The sequence below is a fragment of the Podarcis cretensis genome, assembly GCF_951804945.1.
Source record: "Podarcis cretensis genome assembly, chromosome: 4".
NCBI lineage: Eukaryota > Metazoa > Chordata > Lepidosauria > Squamata > Lacertidae > Podarcis > Podarcis cretensis.
Window position 1 is genome coordinate 84,658,048 of NC_137173.1, and position 23,461 is coordinate 84,681,508.

Here is a 23,461-nt window from a genome sequence, read left to right on the forward strand (position 1 = left end):
AGGCAATCTGTTCCGCTGTTGAGCAGCTCTTTGCGTCAGAAAGTTCTTTCTGATGTTTAGCCACAATCTTTTTTCTTGTAATTTGAATCCATTGGTTTGGGTCTTGCACTTGGGACCAGCAGAAAATAAGCTTGCTCCATCTTCCATGTGGCAGCCCTTCAGGTACATCAGATATCATATCACCTCTTTTCCATGCAAAGGATACCCAACACCTGAAGTGTTCCTCATAAGACTTGGTTTCCAGACCTTTTATCATCTTGGTCAACTTCCTTGGACACATTCCATCTTGTCAATATCTTTCTTAAACTGTGGTGCCCACAACTGGACACAGTACTTCAGGTATGTTCTGTAGTAATACTATTACTTGCCTTGATTTGGACACGATACAGCCTAGAATTGTATTAGCTCCCCACCCCCCACCCCCCCGGGCTGGATTGCATTGTTGACTCATATAGGAGACACTGTCCTGTTGGACACATGACCACCCTCTTGGTCTGTTCACATTCCAGAATGTGGTTGAGAAACCTACTTTTTACAACAAAATGTGAGCTCAACTCCCAATGTCCCTGGTGCTATGTCTTCCGTACCGCACTGTGGAAGAACAGTGAGAAATCTTAGATTTGAAGGTTATGCTCAGCTCAGCTATGAAGTTGATTTCTGTACTATGAATGATTTCTGTCAGTTCCGTTTTTGAGAAAGCCAGAACCAGAGGGTGGGGTAGGATTAGCATCAATTTTGTCACTCACATGGGGGCTACCCAAAGGATAAGGGATGCGTCAGGAGTGACAGAATGCTTTGGCCACAGTAATCAGGGTAAACAGTTTCTTAATGCTAGAACAGGAATTATGCTGTGCTTTATCACAAAAGACATTTACATTACTGTTGTTGTTTTTTTAATGTTTAAACTGAATCCAGAAATTATATTCTGTGAAAGCAGGTGTGTGATGAGGGTGTTGAGGCTAAGGTTTGTTTTAAATCAGCACTCTCCACCCCTGTATCTCTTTGTACATTTTTGCTAGCTTCTGATAAAGGTAAAGGTAAAGGTACCCCTGCCCGTACGGGCCAGTCTTGACAGACTCTGGGGTTGTGCGCCCATCTCACTTAAGAGGCCAGGGGCCAGCGCTGTCCGGAGACACTTCCGGGTCACGTGGCCAGCGTGACATCGCTGCTCTGGCGAGCCAGAGCCACACACGGAAACGCCGTTTACCTTCCCGCTGGTAAGCGGTCCCTATTTATCTACTTGCACCCGGAGGTGCTTTCGAACTGCTAGGTTGGCAGGTGCTGGGACCGAGCAGCGGGAGCGCACCCCGCCGCAGGGATTCGAACCGCCGACCTTTCGATCGGCAAGTCCTAGGCGCTGAGGCTTTAACCCACAGCGCCACCTGCGTCCCAGCTAGCTTCTGATAGCCTCAGATAAATACTTTCCTAGCAAATGGTTTTCAACTTCTTTTCTGGATGTTGCTTCTATGAAATGTATTTACTTAGCTTGGTTTTGCACTTTATTATCTTGTCGGCGGTACAGCTTCCGTTTTTACATGTTTGGAGTGGAATTTTGATGTAAAACTACAGGTCAAAGTTTGTCAAGTGCTTAAAAAAATGTGACTACCCTGCAACAAATATTGATAAGCTTTCAAGTTGTGCCAGGAACTCCGTGCTTCTTGCAATAAATATTGAAATGTTGCTTGATTTGTATCACATAATATTCCGCGGCTTTCAAGTCAATATTCCACCTTTTGTGCTAAGCCTCAAACAGACTGTGCTGGAGGAGTATTTCCATAAGAACAAAACACAAACAAAACAAAATAGAGCTCAGAAAGAAAGAAAGAAAGAAAGAAAGAAAGAAAGAAAGAAAGAGCTAAAAATATGTCATTGGTGCCTTCTACCTATGCAGATGGGACTTTGTCTAACCTTCCTCTAGTCCTTTACAGTGCAATTCAGGGATAGTCAGCATGGCAGCATGGCAACCTCCAGATGTTTTGGGACTCCAACCCCTATCACCTCCAGCCAACATGGCCAGTGGTCAGGGATGATGGGAGCTGCAGTCCAGAAACATCCATAGGGCAGCACATTGACTACCTCTGGTGTAATCCTCTGTGTTTACTCAGAAGTAAGTCATGTTGAGTTCAGTGGGGCTTACTACCTGGTGAGTGGCTTCAGGACTGAAGTCTCAGACAGTAGATAATTCTATCCAATTTAGCTTTTATTGACACAAGAAAAAACTAAAAACTGTATAATATAAACTATTCTTTTCTCCATTGCTGTTATCTGCTTTGCAAAGGGAACCATTGTATCAAAAGAAACATTCTTTGCTACTTCAGTTTCAGTTTTTTGTTTATCTGAGATATTTTGCACTAGGTAAAACCTGACAGGAATTCAGAGAGCCTCTATCTTTTAAAGAATGAAATAAATCTGCAGGCTGAGCCCAACATTATGTCGTGCACCAGAAATACATTTTTCATATGTGTGTGTAATGCCAAATTTGATGGAAACATCTGTGAATCTCAAAAGCTCTTAGCACTGCATTTGTGCGTCTTGGTTGGTCCTGATAAAGGAATTGTTTGTGGTTAATGTTTAAATTTACTTGGTATTTTAAAGCAAAGTCTCTATCCTCGACGCATATATGAAAAGCAATATCCTGGCATGGTTTTAGGGTAGATGCATCCTTTCAGCACAGATTTCTTAAACACTGCGATCAGCAAATGCAAGAGATTATGTGCACATTTGCAGACTCTCCTCTTATTTTTGAGCAGATAACTAGTGTAACAGTGTCCACTGCTGGCAAGTCGGGCAACTGCACTTTATAGAATAAGTCAGTCTATTGTTACCAATAACAATTAAACAGGTGCATTCTAAATTAGGTCTGGATGGTTGTTGGTGGTTTTTTTTGCGGGGGGAGACCCACCTAATTTTTCTAGGAACTTTACAATTACTTCTTCTGCTAATAATACAAGTGGAAGACTGAATTAGTGACCTGCAGCAATGCAATAACTTCAGCTTTGCCCAATCTGGTTTAAGATCCCCAGAGGTTTTTGTAGAGCACAAAATAATTTAGTATCAGCCAAGATTATTGATGTTCCTTTCAGTGAAGTGTGAAAGGCCCTGCACAGTTACTAGATATTATTTGTCAGAAGCGCAAGGCAAGTAAAATTTGACATTCAGCTTTTTGATGAGATTTTAATTGTTGGTGCCATTCGAACATCACATCTATCAATAGAGAAATAAGAAATGTCTTGTTAGATCAAACCAAAGGTCAGTGTGATCCAACATTCTGTCTTGCTTCAGCTAGCAGCCTCTGGGAGACTCATCGGTTGGGTACGATGGCAATTCCTGTTGCCGCGCCACCACCGAAACACATAGTTTTCACTTATGTGTCATACAATGTAGTCCTTTGCATGCCTACTCAGACATGGTCGAATTGTGTATAGGATTGCAGCTGTAGCTAATAAGCACTGATATACATCAGTCATAGGAAAGTCTAATGCTGTTCCAATGCTGGTAGTGAATTCCATAGTAAGCTCATTATGTGTTGTTTCAAAATCATCCTTGTCTCCCCTGAGTCTAATTTTGCTGAATGACTTCGAGCTCTTATTCTCTATGAATTTGTCTAATCCCCCTCCAAATTAGTGGTCATCACCACATCTTGTGGGAGCAAATATCGTAGTTGTGCTATGTTCTGTCCTAAATCTTCCAACATTCTGTTTCATTGGGAAGAGGAGTTGGAGTTCAGGCTTAGGTTTTCTAGTTAGCCCAGATATTTCCCACCAACTAAGAACCCCAACCCCTTTCAAATCAGCCCTATGTAGTCTTGAGATCACAATCACCTTCTCCAGTTAAATCATTGTCTGATGTAAATCAGAATATCCTGAAGATTACTCTCCCTCGGATAACCAAAATAAGGCCTTGGAATTTTTCCATCTTTCTAAACGTTTTCCCATAGAAAAGCTCTCCCTCTGGCTTTTCTTGCAAAGCCATCAGCTGAGTGGCATCATAGCAGCAGCACAGAGATGTCAGCTTTGGCAGACTGCCCCCATTTTTCATTCAATGTCTTCCATCATTCTAGCATCTAAAAGATTAGTGTAAATTCCAACTCTCTGTGATTTACGGTAATATTTTCAGGAATGAATGATGGGAATTCAGTGGAGAAAAGGCATTATGAACCATTATAATGACTCTCCCATGGGTGTGTAAAAATACAGCACTCTTATCAGATGGTTCTTGTTTACAAATGGCAGGGACCTTGCATATTTACAATCTGGCTCATCCTAAGAGCACCACAGAGCCACTGCCAGATAGCAGAGATAATGTCAAAGTGTAAGGCAACTTCTTAAAGGTAAAGGGACCCCTGATCATTAGGTCCAGTCGTGACCGACTCTGGGGTTGCGGCGCTCATCTCACTTTATTGGCCGAGGGAGCCAGTGTACAGCTTCTGGGTCATGTGGCTAGCATGACTAAGCCGCTTCTGGCGAACCAGAGCAGTGCATGGAAACACTGTTTACCTTCCTGCCAGAGCAGTACCTTTTTATCTACTTGCACTTTGATGTTCTTTTGAACTGCTACATTGGCAGGAGCAGGGACCAAGCAATGGGAGCTCACCCCGTCACGGGGATTCAAACCGCCAACCTTCTGATCAGCAAGTCCTAGGCTCTGTGGTTTAACCCACAGTGCCCCTTACGTTCCTATAATGGTTAGTGCCTGCAAATATATTGTGGGCAGGACCCAGGCAGCTTCAACTACATTTAAGTTTAGACCCATTGATTACAATGGAAGAGATTTGAGTCAATAATTAAATATTTCCAACTGAAAGTAGGCTTTAAGTTTATTAGCACTGGTTGCATCATTTTCAGACCACAGCAAGTGGTGTCTCACCATTACTTGTTACCCATTGCACATCTCTGCATAAGCTTTACATCCTTGAGTGACAGCCAAATTTTAGCTCAGGAATGGAAATCCAAAACCATTTCAGCTTCTTGGTGCATATTTACTTTCGTGGGGGTGGAGGGAGGTGGCATGCACTCAGGAAAACTAATTTAAAGTCAATTTCAAATACTGCCTTTCTGTTTCCTTAGAAGAGTATTTTGTCTGCATTATTTCTCTCCTGCTCTAGGTAGGAAATAGAATGTTTCCCTTTGCAGTGGGGAGGGGGGATGAAAGTGACTAGCTAACACTTTTCCGGACAGTTAATTAACATGCATATGCTTCTTTGCTGTTGAAAAGACACAATTCCAGTTCTATGTGTGACCTGGATTAATGGTACAGCTTGAGTGATTTGAGTGCTGTAGTGTGATGTACAGCAATGTATTAAAGCACAACACTTTGAATGCAAGCATAGATAGTTCTACTTCTGCAGAGTCCTTTTAAAAATAAATAAATTCTGCTGCAAGGAATAACTTTCACAGTGAATAACAATTCAGTGGGAAAAGCCCATATTCATTTAGTGCAGCAGGCATAAGATGGGGACAATTTAAATGAAAGTCAACAATAATCCATACCTGCTCTGAATGCCCAGAAATGTAGCTGGAAGTGCAGCATGAAGTTGTAGAAAAGAGACCTCTGTGGGCAGACCCATAACCATTTCTTTAACCGGACACTACTGATAAATCTCTCTCTCTATCTATATATATATTAAAATATACTTTATCAATATATAATTTCTTTGAACACAGACTAAAAATACTGTTTAGCTCATTATGCAGGTGTTGTTGTTTAGTCGTTTAGTCATGTCCGACTCTTCGTGACCCCATGGACCAGAGCACGCTAGGCACTCCTGTCTTCCACTGCCTCCCGCAGTTTGGTCAGACTCATGCTGGTAGCTTCGAGAACACTGTCCAACCATCTCGTCCTCTGTCGTACCCTTCTCCTTGTGCCCTCAATCTTTCCCAACATCAGGGTCTTTTCCAGGGAGTCTTCTCTTCTCGTGAGGTGTTACTTCTTCCTCAAATGTTTTGTTTTCTGTGTTAATTTCAGTGAAGGATTGCTGCAAAATTAATGCTACAGTATTGGCTGCTAAAGGCCAGTTGCCTGTGTTTACTTTGGTTTGGACCATTATATTTTCCTAAACTTATGCCTATGTTCATCAGGTGAAGAGTTTTGTTATTGTTCAGGGTTCCTGAAGTATCAAAAACTACTAGTGAAGTATCTGGATGGATCTTTCCAGGCAATAAGTGATCCTCTCAAACAATTGCTATCCTGTGCCAGAATCTACCATCTCTTGAGAAATTTCCTTTTGTTTTTTCTTCTTTGCCCTCTTGCAACAGGCATGACCATGAGACAGTGATATGATAGGAACTGTAGCTCAGTGTGGAGCACACTTTTCATGCAGAATGTCCCAAGTTTAATCCTGGGCATCTCTATGTAGGGCTGAAAAGGCTTGTGTTTCAAAACCCTGGTGAGACTTAGTGGTCCAATGGCTAGGTGAGTTGGTTTTAAGGTAATCTTCTATGCTCCTGTCTGTTGAGGCACCAGCTGGAATGCATCATAGAGCCCTTCGATGGCCCAGTCAGCTATGTTTGTGACCTGTGGATTGCTATGATGTGACATGGATGTCCAGAAAGTATTAGCATTATACATTAACATTAAGCCAAACATGTGGATTTCACAACCACATTAAGTTCCAGTCTAGGCACCTTACAACTCAAGACATGCAACGATAGGTTGCAACATACCTTCCAACAGTTTTGGTTAAACTCTCCTTCATGTGTGGTTTTTCCTCATTGTGTTTTGGTGGCTTGAGGTGTCAGAGTGGCTATAGAGTGCAGAGAGCAAATGTGCTGTAATGGTTAGAGTGTTGAGCGAGGACTGTAGCAATCCAGGTTTGGCTCCTGTAACATTATTTACAAGAATTCTATTTGAACAGATGGAGTTCATTTTAGAAAGTATCATTTCTACCCATTGTCTGTCTGGCTTTGATTATTTTAGTACCACTAACCCAACAAATAATGCAGGGGTTTGCTATGTGGTATACATCAATCTATTTTTATTCTCACCTACTGATATATGATACATAGTATTTCTCCATGTTCAAAAACCATTTAATAATAATGTCCATAAATAAGGATTTTGAAATTGTTGCATCATGTTTTTCTGGTGTGGCCTCCTTTGTTCATTTGATCTGGTAACGCTTGAATAAAGAAAATAATTTATTTTTTTATCTCCAGCACATTTTGTCCTTTGTCATGGTACAAAAACAAAATACATAATTACACAGTTGAATCTAAGATGACAACATGTGATAGTTTATCAAAAAGTTTAGCACGAGGCTTCCCTCAGGTTGGTGGCTATGAATACCATCAGCTGGAGTTATTTCAAATGTCTTGAAACCCACAGGCACAAGTCAGGTTTCACTATCATTTTAGTGACAGATTTCTTAAAGGGACATGAACAGGAATTATGGATGTTCTGTTTCAGGTTTGCTAGCTGGTTCATTTCTATGAATTTTCCCCCCAAACACATCTGCCACAGTTTCTTTGCATTAATTTGGGATGGAAAATATGTGGCCCTCTAGATATTGTTGGATTCCAACCTCCCATCACCCCCAGCCAGCATCACCAATGGTCAGGGGATTATGGAGTCCAACAACTGCTAAAGAACCTCTCACCCCCATGCTCTTAATATTCTATGGGTAGAATTAATTTAGAATGTTGTTCAAGATGGAACTACAATTTAGCCCACTCAGGCAAGGTCACACTGTGCATTCTAGGTTAATTAAACTAGGATAACTGCTATTGCCTAGTTCTCTATCAACAATTATCATCAGACATTAGACTCCTCGCTCAGTACTCATGCACTGATAAACTAGCAACACACACACACACACACACACACAATTTTACCTGTGAAATGAATTGTAAAAAGGTAAAGGTAAAGGGACCCCTGACCATTAGGTCCAGTCGTGACTGACTCTGGGGTTGCGGCGCTCATCTTGCTTTATTGGCCGAGGGAGCAGGCGTACATGTGGCCAGCACGACTAAGCCGCTTCTAGAGAACCAGAGCAGCACACAGAAACGCTGTTTACCTTCCCGCCAGACTGGTACCTATTTATCTACTTGCACTTTGAAGTGCTTTCGAACTGCTAGGTTGGCAGGAGCAGGGACCGAGCAATGGGAGCTCACCCCGTCGCGGGGATTCGAACCGCTGACCTTCTGATCGGCAAGTCCTAGGCTCTGTGGTTTAACCCACAGTGCCACCCGCATCCCTGGGTGAAATGAATTGTAGCAAACTTGAATTTGGACACAGGTGGCTAAAACTGAGGCAGGCATACTTCCTTCTCCTGGGAACCTGATTCAGGATAAGTGGTTGCGCTGCCTGGGTTTAGGAGTTTGGTTGCTTCCAATCCTGTTTGTACATTTGTAAATAAACTGGTTACAAATACATCATAAGGATCTTCATACAACTTACACATGCATTCACTGAAAGTGATTACATCTGCTGACCCTGACGCTGCTTACCAGCTGTGTATTTCAGTGTCAGTGGGAAATAGCCCTATGTTCATGCAGTTGCCTTTCTTACTAATGTCAGTGCATTGTAGTGGTTAGAGTGTCAGACTTGGACCTGGGAGCTTGGGGTTCAAATCCCCACTGGGCTATGAAGCTTACTTAGGCTTGGGTCAGCCACCTACATCACAGCGTTGTTGTGGGGATTAAATGAGGAGGGGAAGAACCATGCACAGTGCCTTGAGCTCCTTGGAGGAAAAGTTGGGTTTATAAGTGCCATAAATGTGACCTGGCCACAGTGATCCATGCGACGGTCACCTCCAGGCATGACTACTGTAATTCGCTCTATGCGGGGCTGCCCTTGAAGCTGTCCCAGAAACTCCAACGGGTGCAGAATGCTGCAGCAAGGCTCCTCATAGGGTCTCTGCCATGGGAGCATATTCACCCAGTGCTTTTCCAGCTGAATTGGCTCCCAGTGGAGTACAGGGTCAGATTTAAGGTTCTGGTTTTGACCTTTAAAGACCTTCACGGCCTAGGACCCTTGTACCTACAGGACCACCTCTCCCAGTATGCCCCACGGAGGACCTTAAGGTCCATAAATAGCAACACCCTAGATGTCCCGGGCCCTAAGGAAGTTAGATTAGCCTCAACCAGAGCTAGGGCTTTTTAAATACTGGCTCCGGCCTGGTGGAACACTCTGTCTCAGGAGACCAGGGCCCTGCAGGATCTGATTTCTTTCCGCAGGGCCTGTAAGACAGAGTTGTTCCACCTGGTCTTTGGCTTGGAGTAAACTTGATTCCCTCCCCCTCTTTCTTTTTTCTTTTCTCCTCCTGTGATGAGGCTGCATTTTAATGTTTCAATGTTTCAATGTTGTATTTTAATCTTGTTTTTAAGTTGTATTCATTCAACTTGTTTTTATTATTGCTTGTTAGCCGCCCTGAGCCTGGCCTTGGCTGGGGAGGGTGGGGTATAAATAAAATTATTATTATTATTATTATTATTATTATTATTATTATCATAAATAAAATAATGTGCCTCCACTGAGATGTGTGTCTGGCAAGTGTGATTCAACTACTCCATCTCACATTCACTGAACATGTGTGAAATATGTATTTCCCACTTTTTAGGATAAATATTCTTGCTAACATGCTGGCTTTTAGTTAATTGTTTTGTATGGACGTTGGAGCCTGCACCTGCAGACTGAAGTGGTGCAGGCCAGACACAAGCTTCATTATCTCATGGACAACTAGGCCAGAGCTGCTGAAAGAAGGGAGATAGGCTAGGCAGTGAGAAAGGCTGGAATTCTGTACGCATTTAGGAGTAAGCTCCACTGAGCTCAGGATTGCACTGTCCCTCAAAAATCATGATATGAAATTAACAAGGACAAATTCAATCATTTGTATATTACGGTTACTGCACAAGGAAATAACAGATCTATCGGGAAGTTGGTTTAAAGCCTTCAGCAAAACATATTACAGATTGTTTGATAACAAGTATGGACAGTATTTATCCCATTTACCAAAGCATTACTATTCTTCATTAGAACAAGTTATTACGGGGAAAAGTCTTGTTTTGCAGCAATCAAAAGTACTGTTCTTCCTTCCTTCCTTTTTTCCTTTCTTTGTTTTTTCCTTCTTATTGCTAATACCTTTGCCTTTATTCATTGACTTTAAGAAGATAATGAGTTGGCAAAATATGCTTACCACAGACTCTGGATTAACACTGTTAACATGTCATCTAAGGAAGTACGGTAACTGCCTAGAGACAGCCTAGCTACTGGAAGGATAGAAAAAGGATTAATGTATACAGACATTTTTGAAAAACTAAGTCCTTTCAAGTCACTTACAGATCTCTTCATACACAAATCTTTCCTAGTGGCAGCCATGTATTTTGATTCTTCCTGTGTGGGGTTTTTTTTAGTCACTAGAGTGTGTTGTTGTCAAATCACAATGGTGGAAATGGCTCTATAATGCCAATATTAATACATCCAATCATCCACAAGATTACAATGTAACTATGCACTTTAGATATTCACCTGGGAATGAACTGGTAGGAGGAGAATCTAAAAGATCCCCCCCCCTTACTGTTACTTGTTATATTTGTCTTTAATCAGAAACTGGTGAATGTTTTAATAGAGAGTGTGACACTTGTCTTCAATCTAAAACCATACCTTCTTAGTTGGTGGCCACATAAGCAAACAGTATGTTCATGTTCTGAAAATCTTTCTGCTATCAAATCCCTTTTTTGAAGTGCAAATATTTTATCGCAGATTTAAGACAGCAGATGGCTCTCTTGAGTTTCCTTGGAGCACCTATTGCTGTAAACAACTATCCTGCATTTTCAGATTAGAAGTAGGAAGAATTGAATTTACTTTTGTTTTCTGGGGGGGTGGGGGTGGAAATCACACCTTCCACATTATTCCACTATTTATTCCATTCTTTTCTATATTATAACCCCCCCCCCCTTTTCTGTGCACCCGCCATCATAAACTGAGACTGGCAAATGTATGACCTGATTCAGTTTGGGTGAGACTATAAAATTTACAGTTTAGAATAAATGAAATGAACATGATGTAGGAAGATGCCTATCAGTGTATCACAGTGACTATTAGAGTACTTCACTGGATAGAATCGGTATCCTCTTGGATGGTCTTTTATTTACAGCGTTGAGTGCAAATAAAAAACAAATATATATCCATCAAACAAACATAGTGGCTTCTTTTTCAAGCTGTTTTTAAAATGCTTGAGGTTTGCACTTATTTTCTGTCCTATATAGCAAAAATCCGTAATGAGGGAGTACAGCACTGGTAGACAATTGTATGTGCATTTTGTCTTCGATTTTCTAACATTTAAAAGCTGTTTTTAAAACATTTGATCTTGTTGGCAAACAAAGTGCTCATTCAGAAATCATAACCATGTGTTATAAATATATGTAATATTTTAGAGGCAAAAGGATTAGTTATGGACCAATCAGCATCACAGTTCAATCCTATAATGCCTGTTCAGAAGTACGTCTTGCTGAATTACTTACTGCTAAATAAAGTGGACTTACTGCTAAATAAAGTGGGTGTAAGACTGGAGCCATAAACACTCATAATATTATCCCAATAAAAGCAATGGGACTTAAATATGTGCTTAATGTTGAATGGAACATACTTAGTATTACTGTTATTAGTGTTAATGTACATAAAGCTTTTAGAGGACAAGCTATTCTCAGTCTCGTCATTATTACCACTGTTCTGTGAATCAAATGGTTGCTGTTCACATTTTTGTTCAAAGTGAAGAACTTAGCATGACATGTTCAAAATGTGGTGCAGCAATCAAAACTGCTAGCACATTGCAAAGCTAAGCAGGGTTCAGCATGGTTTCAAATTGGATGGGGGGCTTTGTGTCGAGATTCCTGCATCGCAGGGGGCTGCACTTGATGACCCTGGTGTCCCTTCCAACTCTACAGTTCTGTGATTCTATGAAAACTACTCAGGAAGCCTTTATCTGACGTGTGTTTTTGATGTGGGGCATATTAGGTATAAGGCTAAATATAGTTGTATTTCATTTCCCATGCCCTTAATTGGGATGTTTATACTAAAAACCCTCTCCTGTTTACTAGCATATATTACCAGGACCCATGAGAGCCCTTTGTTTTGCACTGTCCAAGGTCCTGATTGAAGTGAGCAGGCAGTTAAAGGAGATCAAGAGAAAGCTCCCACAGAACACTGCAGTTTGTCAAAGCTGTTCCTTGCAAACAGCATATTTGTGCAGAAAACATTGGGCTTTGAAAAATGATACATTATGTTGTGTGTTAAAGAATATATTCCAAAGCAAAATGCAGATGAAATGAATAGTGCTTAATGACAGTAAATTGTATTGAGCAAATTCTAGCAGGAGGAATTCCTTGTATTGGCACAAAATATAAATGCTTGAATTTCCATTTATTCATAACCACTTCAAAACAACAACAACAACAATAACAACACAGAAGCACAAAAATACATTCTCCAGATATCTGAAAATGTGCTTCTGCATGTTGGTCTAATGTAAAAAAAACAATAATTGAAGCTGGAGGATAGAATTAAAACCATAACATCTTCTACTCAATGTAAATACTATGCTTTGTTAATAAAATAATTTAAGAGGATGCTGGCAGTTGTCTTTAGAGACACAAAATAATCAGCTAAACAATGGACTGCTCTGGTGTTCATATTTGGGAGATTTTGCTTTAAAGGGTGTGCCTAAGCATTAAAAAAAAAATGTAAGCACTACTTTTTCACCTAAAGTTCATCTGAAGCCCACAAATTCAGCTAAAGTTGAAAAAGATCCCTTTGAAGGGGAAGAATGAGTAATGTTGTAAATAGTTCTCTTGCTCATCCAATCTTCCAGTTATCAGATGCGTTGGATGGGATAGGAAGCTGTAGATCTGTATGTATCTCTTAAAGAGTATTTCCTTACATAGACTTGTAGTGGGTTTTGTCTAAGTTAAAAGTTCACATAGCGAGTGAGGTTCTAAAGTTATTGAAGTTTCACAAGCGAATGTTGTTACAGTTAATACATAATTGAAAATCCATTTTGTTCAGTATAACTATCTTGGCAGTGACTGATTAATCTGGTACCAATTATGGGTGTGTCTGCAGAAGACTTTTTATGTCTGGAATCCTCACATACCATATTATTATTATTAGCATTTGTATCATAGGAGTCAAATCCTAGGGGCTGAGGTCCCATTGCCTCCCCATAAAATATTTGAGGGCGCAACAAGCCCCCCCCAATTGATAGGCATTGCCATTCAAACGGTGTGTGTGTCTTGTGATTGATTGTGTGGGGTGGGACTTACCTGCCCCCCCCCCAAATATTTTATTCAAGTTGGCACCCTTGAAGGAGCTCATGGTGGCACACACAGTTCTCATCCCCATTTTATCCTCACAACAACCCTGTGAAGTAGGTTTGGCTAAGAGCCCAAGGTCACCCAGCAAGCTTAGCAGCTGAGTGGGGATTCTAACCCTGGTCTCCCAGGTCATCATCCAGCACTCTAACCACTGCACCACATGGCACGCATTCTGGTGCCACACTGGTAAAGCTCGGAATCAATCCAGGGTGGACGTCCAAACGATGGGGCTGCTTGCCCCATTGTGCTAAGGTGCCAATGAAAGAAAATGCACCGCACGTGCCCAACAACAAATAGGAGTTTCCCCCCCCCCCTGCATCTGAGCCTCCGTCTGTAGCAGACATGTAGAGTTTGACTGGAGCGCGCAGTTATCATTACATGCCTGAGCTCTCGGCAGACAAATAAATTAATCACAGAATCTCGGGGCTCTTTTCCCCCCACAAAACTTAAAAAACGAGAGCCAAATTCCAGCCTCACACACTACAGGGTGAAGTTGAGTTTTCAGTGGCCACTACAGAACTCAATAAATCTAGCGATGCCCACTTGTGTTTGCTTGGCAATAGAAGCTACGGCGTCCGTCCTGTTTTGAAAGATGATCTTAAGAGGAACCGGTTCGCCCTTCCTTTGAATGCCACGATGTCTGGGACGCCTGGGCGATCTCCCTTCCCCGTTTTCCTCCTGGAAACAAGACAAGCCCGAGAGAGATGGCGAGCCAAGGCTGCCTTTGTGGTCAGCTGGCTGCGTCCGAGAAGCCCCAGCAGACGCTGATGCTCTGGAGCAGAAAGCGCGCCTCTCTCTCTCTCTCTCTCTCCCTTCCCAGCTCACCCTCCCCTGCCTGGGAATTAGTCTTCCCCTCAAGCAGCAGCGTGTCCGCTTCCGAGTCCCCAGAGAATAGGGCGCCGCCGCCGCCGCCGCCGCCGAGGCGGAAAGGCAGGGTTTGGGCGCCGCCGACTTGTTACCCTCGCGCTCCCGCCGCCGGCCCTAAGGCGGCGCGCATCCCCGCCGCGTCCTTCCGCCAGAGTAACCCCGTCAGCCCCGCCGTAGGCGAAGCAGCCACAAACGTCCCTCAGAGAGAGCCGCCTCGGCGGGGACAACAAAGAGACCCGCGCGCGACGCCTGGGTCTGTCGTGGTTACGTAGGGAAGAGCCTCTCTGCCCTCGCACCACCACCACACGCGCGAATCCTTAATGCGTGAAGGTGCTGGCCGTTAATTCGTAATTCTAACCCCGGTTAACTCGGGGTCTCGCGCGGGGCGTCCGCTTATTCGGGGTGGGGCAGCAGGGTAGGCAAGACTGTTGTGGCGGGAAGCCGCTGAAGCGCGGGAAGCAGTCTGTCGCTTCCCTGGCACTGGCTGCACTTTCACCCAGAGAGCTGAGACTTTCTGGAGCGAGGGAGAGAGACGCCAAATTACAACTTCTCCGTCTCTCTTTCTCACATCCGTACGCGCCGTCTCACACTTTCCCGCGCATAATTTCCTTCAGTCAAGCCCCTAACCTCTCCCCACCCCTCCTCCGCCCCTCTCTCTCTCTCTCTCTCACACACACACAGATGAACCGCACGCGCGCGCGCTCTGCCCTGCGCGCGCGCCCGCGCAATGCACACTGTCACACACACAAGCTCCCGGCAGTCACAAAAGCCTGACTGGAAGCCGAGGGGCGGCAGCGTGGGCTTCTCTCGGCGACAAGCAATTTCCTCCCTTCAATCGCGGCGAGGCTTTTTGGAGCCCACCTCTCTCTTTCCCTCGCCTCCTTCCCTTTGATTAGCATTCTCCTCGCTGCTGGGGTTTTGTGTGGTGCGACTTACCCCTCCTCCTTTCCCCCCTCTCCCTTTCCCCCGCTCCCACCCCAAGGACAAATCCCCTCCCTCAGTCGTCTCGGGAAGGGAGAAGAGGAGGGTGAGCGCGTGTGTGTGCGCGTGTGAGCGAGCGAGCGGGCGAGTGAGGGCTAGGGTGGGACTGAAGCGCCGCGATTAAGGCTCGCGCGCTCTCTCCGGAGCCGAAGCGGGCGCTCTCCAGATGCTGCTTTCTCAGGCACTCGGAGGCAGCCCCGACGACGAGGAGGACACGGCGCCGGCGGCCGGAGCGGCGGCGGCGGCGGCGGCGGTGGCAGCCATGGACCAGCGGGCAGAATAAGCCGGGCGCCGAAGACACGGCATCCGCCGCGGGCGCTGCTTGTTGCTGTTCCCGCTCGGCCTGAAGCCAGGCGACTCCATGTGGTGACCGGAGGACTTTTCCTCGCCGCCGCCGCCGCCGCCCCTACCCGCGCCTTTTCTTTCCAGTTGGCCTTCCGGAGATGGGTCGGCGCCTCGGCTGAGCCAAGCCCCGCGCCCGTCTCCGCTGCGTTTGGGCAGGGCTCTCGCGGACGCGGAGCGCCCGGCGACGGACCGAGGCCATGGCTGCGGCCATCGCCAGCGGCTTGATCCGGCAGAAGCGCCAGGCGCGCGACTTGCAGCACTGGGACCGGCCCTCGGCCAGCAGGAGGCGCAACAGCCCCAGCAAGAACCGCGGGCTTTGCAATGGGAACCTGGTGGATATCTTTTCCAAGGTCCGCATCTTTGGCCTCAAGAAGAGGAGGTTGCGGCGCCAAGGTGTGTGTGTGTTTTTTGTGTATGTGTGTGTGTGTGTGTGTGTGTGAGTGTCCTTTGCGCCTGTGTGTGCCTTGGAAGGAATGGCCTGTGGTTTCCAAACTTGGGCCCCAACACGCTGGTAAAGGGCAAAGAAGGGGGGAAACTGCCACTTCTTAGGGTTGTGCCCATTTTACAGGAGGGAAACTGAGGCTGTCTCTGGGTTCATTGTTCTGAAGACACTCTCTTCCCCTCTCTTAGTAATGTGAACGAAGGAGAACCCTCGCTTTCAGTACATAAGCATGCTTTGGGACTGGCAAAGAAAGCCCTTGCCTTATTTAACCGCCTAGTTTGATGAGCAAAACTAGATGGTTCCAGGGTATTAAGAGGCAGCTAAGGTACGTTAAAAATGTCACCACAAGTCTGTGAGATAAGTAATTGTGCCCATTGTACAGAAGTGGGATTACAGGCATTTAAAGTGCTTGGTCTGCAACCAAATCATGGCATTTGGTTAAGGTAATGAATGGGCAAGGACTTATCCACAGCTGTTTAAATATTCTTGTCACACTCGCAGTCAGGGGTGTCAAAGAGAAGTAAATGAATGGATTCCTACCCACCCTTCTAGTTAATGTTCATGGCTGAAGTGGTAATTCTAGTCTAGGTTGGTAATTATTGGTATAGAATTGGAAAGATAATTGTTTCATATTAATGAATGCCAGATAAAGGGAGTGATACCGAATATGTGGGATTATTTTATGCTACTTTATCTTCATCCATACCAAAGTGTCTAAATCAGTGTTCTTCCAACTATTTCAACTGAACTAGGTGGCTTGTGAATGGTCTGTAACTACAACAAAATACATTGCTCTTCAATATCTGCTAACTAGATTCTAACTTGTGTACCATCCCACCCTCTGAAGCTGAGGATAAGAAACCTGGGAGCTCTATACAGATTTAAGTATATTTCATACCCACTGCGTGGAGCAAAGGGTTGTGTATACTAATGTTTGAAGGCAACCTTGGAAGGATAACATGATGCAACAATAAATCTGCTAAACCTTTATTATTCCCTTTTGTTGTGCTCTGTTTCTTTGCATTTAGATTTTGTAGATTTTTATAATTTATAAATACAAAAAAATCCCAACACGAAGCAGCTCTAAGAGATGATTCATATTTGCAATGATCACCCATTGTTCCAATCTGAAGCACAATGTTAGCAAAGAGAAATGTGTTTTATAATTGTAATTTGTGAATTGAATCAAGTAAAGAAAACAATTATTTCCAGTGTCAATAATCTAAATGCATTGAGGGCATTTTTTTGGTAAGAAAGCAAGGTTTAATGAAGACACACAGAGAGAAAGATTTTCCGTGAATAAATTGTATAAAGATCCATATAAAAATATTGTGTTTTGAGTGAAGTAATAACTAGTATGTAGTGTGTTCTGTATTTTATAATACAGCCCATTGTTTCAGTATTAGAAAACTGATAGCATGAGAAGGCAAGGCAGGCATTCTGGGGCACTGTCGCTTTAAGAATCTACAGTTGCTGAAGTGGAGAATCCTCAGAGTGTTGAATGTGGGGGAACCCCAATTCCCACTACACCCTGTTTTTGCAGCCTCTGTAGCTGGCTCACTCCAGTCATGGTTGACTTTTAATCATTACATTTATTAACACACTGGGAATGTTCTGTCACCGGTTGGAAAACCATGGACACTTGTCTTAACACTACATTTCTGAACCTTAACGCTGATTTTGCTGAATTTCTTTCCCTTTCTTTGAACAGTCTAGCGCTGTGGGCTCCCCACCGTTCCTTCATTTTGTCTCTTTGGGCTGCTTTTAACCATGGTTATCACTAGGTGTGTGAGCTTCCCAAGGGAAGGCAGTTCAAGTAACAGTAATTGGAAGAGTCTTAACTATATTGGAACTATATTTGAGGAGTCTTACCTATATTGATACACCAGGTGCATCATGCAATTATGGATTTTGATTTCTGGTTTTTCTGTCTTTATGCAAAGTGCGGTGCACTCTTGGTGGTGGTAGGGAGCTGTTTCACACACACACGTATATATTCCTGCTTCAGATGGATTTGATCAAAGTGCAAACAGGCCATAAAATCAGTGTGATGGGAAACCTGCACTCTCTCTCTCTCCCTTGGATCAGATAGTTTCCTATTCTGGTAATAGTCCCGAGTTTTTAAAACTGCAGATGCTGTAACAAAGCTAGCATCATCGCTGCCATAACTAAAACTAGGAAGACCTCAGAACGACAACAACAAACTACACTTTTCCACTTGTAGTAGCATGTAAGGTTTGCACTTCTGGGAAACGAGGTCCTTCCTATCACAAGGTGTTTCAATACTGAAATGCTTTTCCTGGCTAAGAAAGCCATGCATTGCTTTCTAGGATGTAACTTATACTTAATAAGAAGTTTCACTTATGGAAACGTAAACTAAACCAACACATATACGTTACTGATAAAAATTAAGAAGAATGTTTTAGACATTGTTAAATTAATGCTGAAAGGGTGAATTGGCTTTTGCTTTTTGGAAAGCAGTGGCATAGCCAAGTGAATTACCTGACAACAGCAACTAGTGACAATAAAATAACAGTGACACTGATTTCCACAAGCTATTCATCTTGGGGTTTTTTTAGTGAAGGTAGTGCAATGCTTATAGCTGGTAGTCACTGTGTGTGCCCAAGAGCAGCCTCAGCGAAGCAACATTAATGGCTCTATTTGTTGTCCTGTTTGCTTAGTTTTACACACAGTGATGCCAATTTATGGCCTTAGCAACTCAAGCATGCTTGACATCCACACATATTTGTTTGACTTATCATTTATAGGAGAGGGATTGTATTTAATAATAAATGCATTAAATTTAAAATGAGCAAATCACTAAAGCTAGTGATCTACTTAAAACATTATTAGATCATAAGGGTTGTTACGTGAACAACAATAGTGTGAAATAAGAGCCATTTGGAAATTAAGGCGACTCCTTTAAGAAGGCAGATCCATCAAGCAGAAGCAATAATTCAGGTTGATTCTCTATTAGGAAATGTTCCTTTAGTTATATGTTATGATTTCAGTATGTGGGAAAGATGCACACATCCAATCCATATTAGCTTAACATAATGAAAATATTACATTCACTTAAACCATTTCCATTTTTGTACCTTCCGTTTCATATACAAAATGTTTATAGAACATATTTATAGAATGCACTTGGAGAGTTTCTAGTATATTCTCCTAGAAAATGTACTATTTGTTAATCACAACTCTCTTGTTTTAGGGAAAATGAAGAACATCAGATCCACTATTTATTTTTGGTTATAAACCACATTGTTGCCCTTACAGGTGATGACATGTGTTTTGCCTGTCTTTAAAAACAACAACCTACTGATTTCCTAAACTTCTTTTTAAGAAAGGTGTAGTGTGGGGTTGCATAAAAGATTGTTTAATTAAATTTGGCTAATGATTAATACTTGTCACTTGTGTGGAAAAATTGCTATGGTTTCCTATGATGTATTAGGTTGCTAAATAATAATTATGAATCAGTTTTCCATGTTTGTTGATTCTGGGAAAATTAGTATGTGCCTTCTAGGATCAGGTGTTGATTTAGTATTTGCTTTCTAGTTGATTCCAGAAAGTTATAGATGAAGGGGGGAAACCGAATGCAATTGGAATCAGTCGTAATTTTTGTACTGATGTTAACAGTGCACATACTGAGCTTTTTCATATTGTATCTAGGGATGTTACTAAAACCTGCTTTGATGGTATTAGGTTGAAATGCTTGACTGTCCAAATTTTGTGTGCAGTACATTTCGCTGATAGCAACTGGAATATTTCACGTATGGTGTGTGTTCTGGGAAGGAGTTGCTTGCCATTTTATCGTTTTATTGCATCTTTTATCAAATGAGAATTATTATTTATGCATGGAACTTTATCACTGTAAAGCTCTGCTTCAACCTTTTGTGTGTTTACTGATACTTGCTCTGCAATTGTAAACACATGTATTTTGTAAGTTATAATCCTATTATTACCAATCTGGTTTACTTTGAAGTAGGGATGGGGGAGAAATTGCAGGTGAACTTACCTAATTCACACATTCTGAAACAATATACAAATGGAAACATAACTATAGTTCAAAATCCACACTTCCCCAAATTTTGCAATCTAGTTCTCCAGACGAGTGATGTGTACCGAAATGCATAGACTAGGATAAGGTGTGCATACAAATGCGTATATTAGTGAAAATAGCACACACAAAATGCATTGCATTAGGAGAAGTTGCTTTGCAGAAATGTGTATATTGAGATAATTTTGCTGTTTAAGTTGCATGAAGACTCTTTTTAAAAAATTGCAAACTGATCTGGAAATGTAGAGAACTATAAAATAGGGGATGAGCGTGGGTGATGAGGAACTGCAGGAAACAAAAATTGACAGGTTTGCCCTCCCTTACTTCCAAGTAATCATGCTTATGATTGGGGTGTGAAATAATTACTTTCAAACAAGTTCACACCCACCCATACATTTGTTGGTTAATTTATATGTGGGAATTTGTACATTCGCCTTGCAAATCTGTATTGTAGTTTAATACATAACGGTGGAAAATGTAATTTCTGTAGCATGGCAAGTGGTGGGGTGGGCTGAACAATCCAGAGCTCTGCTGCTGCTACACTGGTGAAAGTGCCACAGAACTTTATAGACAACACGGCAAATACAGAATTCACTTTCTATTGACTGTGTCAGCAATGATACTGACATGCCACCCACACATAAAGGCCCCCTTTAAATGAAGGGGATGTGCTACCAGCATCCATCTTGCATCATCATACATACATTGTGCAAGGTGGCACATAAGTGCTCCCACTCCACTAGCTCCATTGGCACAGCTAGCGACAAGCCCAGTACTTCAAGTCCCAAGGCATCCCTATAGGCAGGAGTTCAAATTCACTCATGCCACCTATAAGCAGTATTTTAGGAACACAGCACATGGGGGAAATATAGAAAAGATACAATACGGCATCTATATAGCTCCCTGGGCAGAGTGTGTACACACACACACACAGAGAGAGAGAGTTCTCCTGAGACAAGACCATCAAGGGAGGGAATGGCTCCATGGCCAAATAACCGAAGGGCAGGGTTGAGAGAGGCAAAGGGGGCAACCCTAGACACACACTGGTGGCAAAAGCAGCCTACAGTGGCTCACTCACCCCAAGCCCAGTCTCAAGACCCACCAGGAGCACGAGAACTGCAGGAAGATTCCTGGTATGATGGAATAGTTTCTGTTTGATACAATGGAAGTCCCCGTACCTGCCTCATTAGGAAAACAGGAGGAGCACATGAGCCAATCATCAGGAGTGCTGCAACCAGCCCTTTTAACACACCCTTCCGACTGGCAATCCATGTGATCAAGACGCCCTCCTGATATCAGTAGCAAATGGTGTGAAGGGGCTGTGCCACTTACGTGACCTCCTTCTGGGAGGTCTGCCTTATACTGGGATGGATAGGCATGTGGTGGCAATGAGGTCAGCATGGTGCAAATGTTCTGGCAAGAAAACTGCATTGGCTCCCTCTCTGTCCCAGCATGCAGCAGCAGGTAGACCAGGCAAGTGGCAAAGCCCCATGACACCATCTGCTACTGTCTGCTGTTTTACATGATAGGTTGGTCCTGCCAGGTAGTATCAGAGCAAGACTAATTGCCTCCCTCCTCATCCCCCTCCCTGCAAACTGACTGCCTCGTATAACCTGGCAGCAGCACTTATCCTGTCTGTGCACTCTGAGATGCCTGACCCCCTTATAGTCAAGAGAACCATAGTAAGCAGAGAGGGGAGAGGCTACTCTTCTCCCTACCATCCTATCCTGAGGCCAACTGAGACAAGATTAAACTAGAGAGGAGCAAAGGAGTACATATCTGCCCATCCATAGCAACAAAGAAACTATGCTTGTGACACAATCAAAGTTCTTACTCAGAATGTATGAGATTCTGAAAGGGAAAGAAGTATCTATAGGGTTGCCAAACACTCATCTCAACAAGGCTTCTGTGTCTTGGTCAGTGGTTTGACAGACAGAAGGGTAGCAGGCTTGTTGATCTGTCAGGTACTAGCTCTACTGGGAGCATCATCCGTGGTACAACTGTCTGCAATTAACCTTGCAAGGGTGTGTCAGCCTGCCTGGAGCAAACAAGCCCACAGAGGAACAGCTGAGAGCATCCTTGTTACTGCTGCAGGTCATGAGGTGGGACTGGCCGGCGTTGTGAGAGCTGTGAGATTGGTGCTGTGCTTGTGGAAGAGCTGCTTGTGGAGAACAAGGGGAGACAGAGAGGACAGTAAACAATAGATAACACTGGAGTGCATAGTCTTTGAAACAGTAAGTGTTTTTGTGAGGAGGCAAGAGATCGCCAACAGAGAGCTTACCTGCTTATAGCAGCTCACCTGTGAAGGTGGACACCATATTATATCGTTAGAGCAATACAGTTCAGATAAGGCTCAGCATTTGCATACATAGACAAGGAATACGCTTGGAGCAGCTCCCCATTACACCACGTGTTTCACACTTCTCTTGTTTATCTGTGTAGAGTATTCTATCCTTGCATTCCCAGCTGTTATACAGGAGTAGAGATTGCTGTTGGCTCGTCCTGCCAGGAGCCTTGAAGCAGGGTAGCTCCCAGGGTTCTAGGGGTAGGAAGTGTTCAAAATGTGCAGAAACGTCTGGTGGTGCTTAGGACGTAAATCTTTTGCGAACTGATTTCTTTTTATGCAAAGTGTCCTTTTTTCTATTATTTCCTTTCAACGGGGTTCCCTATTGTGAGCTCAAAGCCCGTGTAACATCATCGATACAGCCCTGTGCCTCACCACCTATCATTTGGTGTATGGTTTATGCATAGTTTGTATTACTGGTAGTGTGAGTGGGTGTTGAGTTACAGCATTTCCTATGTTCTGTCATGGTGACAAGGGCAGGGCAGATAATGGGGAAAGCGATTGTAATTTTGCCCTCCCATTGACACCAGTGAGATGGAAAGTCCTTATACTAGCTTGATGCAAAGTTTGCTCATTGACAGTGATGTGAATGTGAGTTGAAGCAATGTAATAATAATAATAATAATAATAATAATAATAATAATAATAATAATAATAATTTTTTATTTATACCCCGCCCTCCCCAGCCAAGGCCGGGCTCAGAGCGGCCAATGTAGGATTTGGTATAAGCATCCTCCTCACCCAGTTATGCCAGCATAGCTGGGCTTCCCCAAGGTCTTAGAGGAGCAGATCTCAAGTACATAATTGTGCCCCAATTCTGTTACTATATTAAACAAGTTATCAATTGAACTAAGAATGTTTCAATAGGTTTTGTGGGGGGGGGGGTGGCGGTGCTTTTGTGCCTTTCTCAAACTGAGCAAGTGATAATCGGTTGATCCATTGGTTAGGAGTACTGAAAAGAGAATTCTTTTGCAGAATAAAATTAAGATACCTGTGGCTCCAAGCCTGTAATGTGAGATTTTTATTTTTATTTTTGCTGGTAGGGGCATGAAGGCAGGATAAATCTGATTTGCATTATATCCATAGTGCAGTGATCCAGTAAAAATGTGGCAAAG

At 43.2% G+C, this 23,461-nt stretch overlaps 1 protein-coding gene across 3 annotated transcripts in view; it reads left to right on the forward strand.

Annotated features, from left to right (window-relative positions):
- FGF14 (fibroblast growth factor 14) overlaps positions 1–23,461 on the forward strand; it is a 301,405-nt gene that overhangs the window by 180,167 nt on the left and 97,777 nt on the right. The window contains exon 1 of one of the 3 annotated variants that reach the window (XM_079973073.1): positions 14,910–15,893. The exons of the other annotated variants lie outside the window; for them this stretch is intronic. Within the exon in view, the coding sequence (XP_079829199.1) occupies positions 15,698–15,893 (196 nt within the window). The 5' untranslated portion in view covers positions 14,910–15,697. Of the gene's footprint in view, positions 1–14,909; positions 15,894–23,461 lie in introns of those variants that run through there. 3 annotated transcript variants of the gene reach the window in all.